General features: G+C 33.3%; 1 protein-coding gene across 1 annotated transcript; it reads left to right on the top strand.

Moving 5' to 3' along the window:
- Window positions 1–2,344: 2,344 nt before the first annotated feature.
- LOC107934968 (disease resistance protein RPS4B-like) lies at window positions 2,345–6,246 on the top strand. Its single transcript, XM_016867494.2, has 2 exons — window positions 2,345–2,437; window positions 4,894–6,246. The coding sequence occupies exons 1-2, from the start codon at window positions 2,345–2,347 to the stop codon at window positions 6,244–6,246; spliced, it is 1,446 nt and encodes a 481-aa protein (XP_016722983.2).
- Window positions 6,247–7,100: the final 854 nt, after the last annotated feature.

The raw sequence follows: 7,100 nt of genomic DNA, 5'->3' as shown, positions 1-7,100 counted from the left end.
ACTCCAACAGCATTGTCAACGAGTTTCCGGTCCACCCTCCCAAACATTTTAACTGAAAAAGACGAACACAGAATGACATTTTTGAAAATTTTGATCCCTCATACAGTTCTTCGTTCATGTCATTAAGTAGAGCGTAGAACTTCGTCGCTTCTCCATTCGGCTCTTCATGTGGTACACTACTTCCCGGTTCGGTAAAAGCAGTTCCACCAATATTACAATCATCAGATGCCACAAAATCCACTGGGAACAACTGCACACCATGATTGTGCATATTAAATGCATCCTGCAACATACCTTTCATGTCATCCCCTCTATCAGACTGTTGGTAAGTAGTATCAGGATAAGATACATCCATCGTTGAAGAGGAAGTACTAGGCGGGCATTCTCCATGAAATAACCATTGTTTATAACCCCAAACAAACCCATCAACAATTAGATGCCCGTATACAACCTCACGATAATGCCAACTTATGTTGACACACTTCTTACACGGGCAAAGAATCATGTTCTCTTGGCTTGCATATTGAAATGCAAAATTTAGAAAAGTCTGTACTCCATTTCGATAACCGTTGCTAACCCTTGACAAATTCATCCAAGACCGGTCCATTTCTTAATTCTTGTAGTCTGACGTTGACAATAATTTGCACTGTAAGTTAAAACGCTAGTTATAACCATAAATGAGTTATATAAGTTATGATATGATATATTTTTATGTATTATGTAAGTTATGTAAGTTATATATTATGTATTATGTAAGTACTGTAAGTAATGTGAGTTATGTAAGTAATGTATTATGTAAGTTGTGTATAATATTAATTATGTAAGTTGTGTATAATGTAAGTTATTTAAGTAAATGTTGTATTATGTAAGTTATGTAAGTTATGTAAGTTATGTAAGTTATGTAAGTTATTTAATTTATGTAAGTTATGTAAGTTATGTATGTTATGTATTATGTTAGTTATTATGTTATTATATGAGTTATGCAAATTTCTATATATGTTTATATATTGTATGTTAGTTATTATGTTATTATATAAGTTATGCAAGTTATATAAGTTATTTAAGTTGTGTAAATGTTGTATTATGTAAGTTATGTATTATGTAAGATATGTACGTTGTATTTTATGTAATTTCTGTATTATGTATGTTATGTAAGTTGTGTAGAATGTAAGCTATGTAAGTTATGTAAGTTATGTAAGTGGTGTATTATGTAAGTTGTGCAAGTTATGTAAGTTATTATGTAAGTTATGCAAGCTTATATATAAGCTTATATATAATTATTTAGAAAACTTATAAAATTAATACTAATAAATTTTATTACTAATAAATTTAGAACACTTATTTAGAAAACTTATAAATTTAATACTAATATAGAAAACTTATAAATTTAGAAAACTTATATAGATATTAAAACAATATTTATAATTATTTAAAAAACTTATAAATTTTATAGTAATAAGTTTTAAATATAGGTTATATACCCATACCATATATGGGGTGATATATTAAAAATATTGGTTTTAATAGATATTAAATTATCATTTACAATTATTTTTTAAATTAAAATATTATTATTACAAAAATTGAAATATAGGTTATATATCCATATTAATATATGTAATATATAAAAAGAATATAAATTTTAATATTTACGATATAATATTTCTGTCCAAAATTTATTGTGTTTTTGGCACGAATGATTGCGTTTTTTGCACGAATGTAGCAAACCATATTCCTTTCTAAGTTGCTGCTGGAAAATATTAACATGCTAGAGAGACTATGAAAATTATGTGTTTATTTTCTAAGCATTGCAAACTGTTACCAATTAATTAAAATATTTCATTTCAAATAAATAAAACCTAACACATGAGGTACATCTTGTATAAAACTAACAAATATGAGAAAACCCAATGTATAAAATACGCAGCATTGATTTAAATGCATAGATGCAATTGGCGATTGCCAAGTTTAAAGCAAAGTCAAATCCCCTAATCTTCTTGTCTATGAAGTCAAAAGTTTAAAGCAAAGTCAATTTTAAACCCCCAAATCAGTAACTTACCCTTGCAGAAGATCAACAACTCCCCAAGCCTTAATCTTCCAATAGATTAGTTGGTCTGTGACCTTCACCAAAATAATCCAAAAGATTAATAGCGAAAATAAACCCCGATTCAACAAGGTAACAAATAATGAAATAAAGGGCTTTAATCAAAAGAAATATAACCTTAATCGAAACAAATAACGAAAAATCGTGCAATGAGGAAACAAGGAAACTTATAGTGAATAGAAGAAGCGGACGACAGAGAAAGCGGGTGACAGAGCGACCGCCAGAGTGGAGACGACTGCAATGACAAGAGGGAATTTGGGAATTTGGGGATTTGGGGAAATGAAATCCGGGAAATTGGGGGAAAATGAATTGGGGGGAAATGAAATCGGGGAAGTTGGAGGGATAGGAAATGGGAAATTAGGGAAATCAGAGTGGGGGAGAACTAAGGAAATTCAGCGCTAAACAAACGACGTCGTTTAAGTTAGTTCAATTAAAATTTGCGACGTTTATAAATAGCGCCACTAACGGATTAAAAAATCCTAGACAGAAAACGACAACGTTTAGCAAACACTTAAAACATAATTGCGGCGTTTATAATAAAAATGCCACTAAAACATATCCTTTACCGGCGTTTTAGTACAAATGCCATTAAAAACGTAGATAAAAACGACAACGTTTAGCGAACACTTGTAACATAATTGCGGCATTTTTATAAAAACGCCACTATCACATAACCTTTTACGGCATTTTCGTAAAAATGCCACTAATAATGTAGATAAAAATGACAACATTTACAGAAGACTAATAACATAATTGTGGTGTTACCTAACAACGCCACTAACACATATCGTTTTGCGGCGTTTTGGCAAAAACGCCACTAAAAACGTAAATAAAAATGACAACATTTAACAAAGACAAAAAACATAATTGCGGCATTTTTCGTAGAAACACCACTAATATAACTCCTTTTGCGGCATTTTAGTAAAAACGCCACTAAAAAATCAAACAAAACGAAACCGTTTTGCTACATTTCAATGAATATTTGTGGAGTTTTCAAGAAAAACGCCACTACTGGTCAAACTTAAAATTATTTTCAAATTATTTTAAATAGTACTATTTTATTTTTTTCTATTTTTAACATATATTTTTCTATGTTTTTAGCATAACCCTTAAATGTGGAAAATTAAAATTTAAACCCTAAACCATAAGCCCCTAACCCTTAGACTCTAAACCCGTAACCTTTAAACTTTAACCTCTTAAACCCAAAACAATAAACACTCGACCATAAACCTACACCATAAATCGTAAACACTAAACTCTTAACACTAAACCATAAACCTTAAACTTTATACCCTAAACATGCACCCTAAGCTATAAACCCTAAATTAACCATAAATCGTAAATCATAAATTATAAACCCTAAAACCATAAATCTTAAACCTTAAACCATAAATCATAAACCCTAAACCACTAAAGCCCATGAACCCCTAACCCCCTAACCTAGAAACCCTTAAGCCCAAAACCCAAAGCCACTACCCCTTAGACCCTAAGCCTATAACCCCTAAATCCTATGCTCCTAACCACTAAACACTAAACCATAAACCATGAACGGTAAATCATGAACTCTAAACTTAAAACTCTAATCCTAATATAATAAACATTACTTCATAAATCCTAAAACCCTAAACTATAAAAATTAAACCTTAAATACTAAACACTTAAACCTAAAATAAATTTATTTTTACTTGTGGGGCTTACAATAAAGCGCTACTAATGTCTCTAAACCTCCACAACAAAACGAAGCCGTTTCCTTAAATATATTTGCGGCGCTTAACACAAAGCACCTCTAATGCTTGAAATCTGCGGCGTTTATAAAGTTGCGCCGCTAATGTAACTAAACCTTAACAACAAAACGTTGTCGTTCTCGCAAAGCGCCACTAATGTCCCTAAGCACAACAGGAAACGACGGCGTATGCTTAAAACATTTTGCGGCGCTTCCTCTTAAGCGCCGCTAGTGATTGACTTTAGCGGCGATTTCTCTAAAGCGCCGCTATTGTGTATAAAACTCAACAAGATCCAAACGACTTCGTTCGGTAAAATCTTTTGTGGCGATTCAGGAAAGCGCCGCCACTATTGTCCCTAAGACGGCGCATGCTTATGACATTTTTCAGCGCTCCCTCTAAAACGCCGCTAATGATTGACTTCAGCGGCACTTCCATAAAAGCGCCACTATTGTGTCTAAAACTCAACATGAAAATGCCGTCATTCGGTAAGAACTTTTGTGGCACTTCGTGGAAAGCGCCGCTAATACATGATCTTTTGCGGCGATTCTTTATAAACGCCACTAATGCAATAAAACGTAAATCAAAACGGCGTCGTCTATTAATCAGTTTTGTGGCGCTTCTTTAAAAGCCCCGTTAATGCTTCACATTTGTGGCGTTTTGTTTAAAGCGCCACTAATGTCTTTGAAGCTGACAAAGAAAACGGAGCCGTTTACCTAACTCTTTTGCGGCGCTTTTGGTAAATCGTCGCTGCTGCCTATAATTTACGGCATTTTTTAGCACTCGCCGCCATTGCTCAGTTTTTTACGACGTTTTGTGTTAAAACGCCACTATAGACGCCATTAAAGGCCTATTCTGGTGTAGTGGAGAAAGAATTTATAATTGATATAGCATTTAAATAACATATTTTTATTAAATTTAAAAATATATATAAAAGATTTTATTCTATTTTTTAAAAGACACAATGGTGGGTGAATTAATACACCCAATACATCAAATATATATTTTTATTTTGATAGAGTCCAAGTAAATGATGCTCTAACTACTTTATGTTCTCATCATGTGCAGGATCTTGTTCATTTACGGGAAATTAACCTTTTCAGTTGCAAAAATTTAAAGAAGATCCCTAATTTATTAGGAGCCCTCAACCTTGAAAAACTTGACTGTGAAAATTGCGAAAGTTTGGTTAAACTTCCTTCCCTCACCCATTTGACATTACTTGAATCCCTTCGCCTTAAGGGATGTCATAGTCTCAAGAAGTTTCCGGAGATCCCAAATAACTTTTATGAGTTAGATTTATCAGAAACCGGAATAAAAGAAGTACCTGATTTCATTGAGCATCTCGACAGACTTCATCGGTTGACCTTGACAAACTCAATGGTAAAAGATGTATCAAGCAATATTTCAAAGTTGAAATCCCTTTTTTCTCTACATCTTAGTGGTTGTCCAATCATTAAATTTCCTACTGTTGATGTGCCCTCACCAAGCTTGAGCTTTGAAAGCCTTAGGTATATGCAGATGGATCGTTACAAGACCGTCAAAGTCTCAGAGTTTGCACCATATCTGCTCGACTTTATTGAACATGACTGCATATTATTACGAAGAGTTTCCTCTGCAGATCAAAATTTATATCAGTTTGATTCATCAGATGATGATTATATGTTTTTGATGCTATTCTTTAATTGTTTCAACTTGAATCAAGAGTCAACTAATAACATTGAGGCAAATGCCATGCTAAAAATTGGATCTCTAGCTAAGAAATGGGCAGCGAGATATGGTAGGGAAAAACGGCGTGGTAACTTTCAAAGATTGATTTGTTGTTTCCCAGGAAACAAAATTTCAGCAAATATATTCAAGTGCCAGGGCATGAATTCTTCCTTAAGTTTGAAGATAGCCCCAAATGGGGGTAGTGGGAGCAGATTTTTGGTTTTTGCTATCTGCCTTGTGATTGATCTCACTGACTGCCATCGATTACTTGATTGTAGTTGTGAGTACCAACTTACAGCCGCTGGTAGTGGCAATGGTGGTGGTGGTTATGAAAAGCTAGGAAGTGTAATATCTTTGTTCAAGCTTCCTGAGCCAGAGAAGTGCATGGGTGATCACGTGTTTATTCTATCTAGCATCGACATGGTTAAAGAAGACCAGAATTATGAGGAGGCATCATTTGAATTCTACATCAGAAATTGGGGTCTAGAAGATGAAGATGTAGACATGAAGGTGGAGAGATGTGGTGTTCATGTATTTTACGTGGATGCAGATGATATAGATGCTACAGATGCTACAGATGCTACAGATGCTATAGATGATACAGATGATACAGATGCTACAGATATACAGATGCTACTGAAAAGAAACATGCTGGGGACTAAAGAAGCTTTAGCCATGATGATGAAGAAAGGGATGGAGGACTTAAAAGATTGAAATAGTTTGTATTTCTTTCCATCTTTGGCTCTGCTTTTGAGGACTTTCAACTTCTAAATAATGTCATCCAAATGCATAGGTAGGGGTTTCATTTTCATCTCATTTTTTCATATTATGATAAAATTTTCAGTTTTCCACAATTGTTAATAGTAAATTTTCAACTTATAAATTAGTGATAGAAAATGAAGTGCTTTAATTAATTAAAACCGACCAGGATGAATCTAAACTTGCTCTGCGTTATAAATTACTTGTCTTCTAGAAGGTGCTTTACCAAACTGAAACCTTGTAGTTCCACATTGTAAATGTTAAAAGCATAATTTATGAAACATCAAATTGGAAATTTGTTCAACAGTTGTGATTGTTGCTTACTATTATTTTTCTCATCTTCATTACCCCGTCGTGTCTGTGTTCTTTTGTAGATATAGCATATATTGTCCAAGAAGGAAATTCTCCATATATATTAATTAATTTGGAGGAAAATTGAATAGTAACTGGAGATTTCAATACAGTAGCAAAATGATTCTGCTTTGGAGTTGATAAAATATCCATGGGGGATTTTTGTGGGTACCAAAATTCAGATATTAAAATTCATACTTAATTCTTACTGACAATTGACTTGTTATTGGTTGGTTTTTTTTTTTAATTCATAGGACCAATGGTGGACTCGGTTCTTCTTCATTGTTTAGTTCCAGCGTTGGTATCATCTGGTATCTCAATACTTGCTGCATTTTCCTTCAATCATATCTTGATTCATTAGAAAGATTGGTTATTTGTGAGATTGTTTTTTCTTATATCCTTTGCTTCTGTGTTGATGTAAGATTAGGGAATGACAAATCTTTGGGAATGCCACTGCT

This window comes from Gossypium hirsutum, chromosome D10, assembly GCF_007990345.1.
Source record: "Gossypium hirsutum isolate 1008001.06 chromosome D10, Gossypium_hirsutum_v2.1, whole genome shotgun sequence".
Taxonomy (NCBI): Eukaryota; Viridiplantae; Streptophyta; class Magnoliopsida; order Malvales; family Malvaceae; genus Gossypium; species Gossypium hirsutum.
The sequence above is the reverse complement of the archived record's forward strand: the minus strand, read 5'-3'. Positions and strand labels throughout refer to the sequence as shown.

Coding starts and splice junctions, on each gene's coding strand:
- LOC107934968 (XM_016867494.2), top strand. CDS start 2,345: ATGACAAGAGGGAATTTGGGAATTTGGGGATTTGGGGAAATGAAATCC. Junction 2,438..4,893: donor GGGGAAATGAAATCGGGGAA/GTTGGAGGGATA, acceptor CATCATGTGCAG/GATCTTGTTCATTTACGGGA.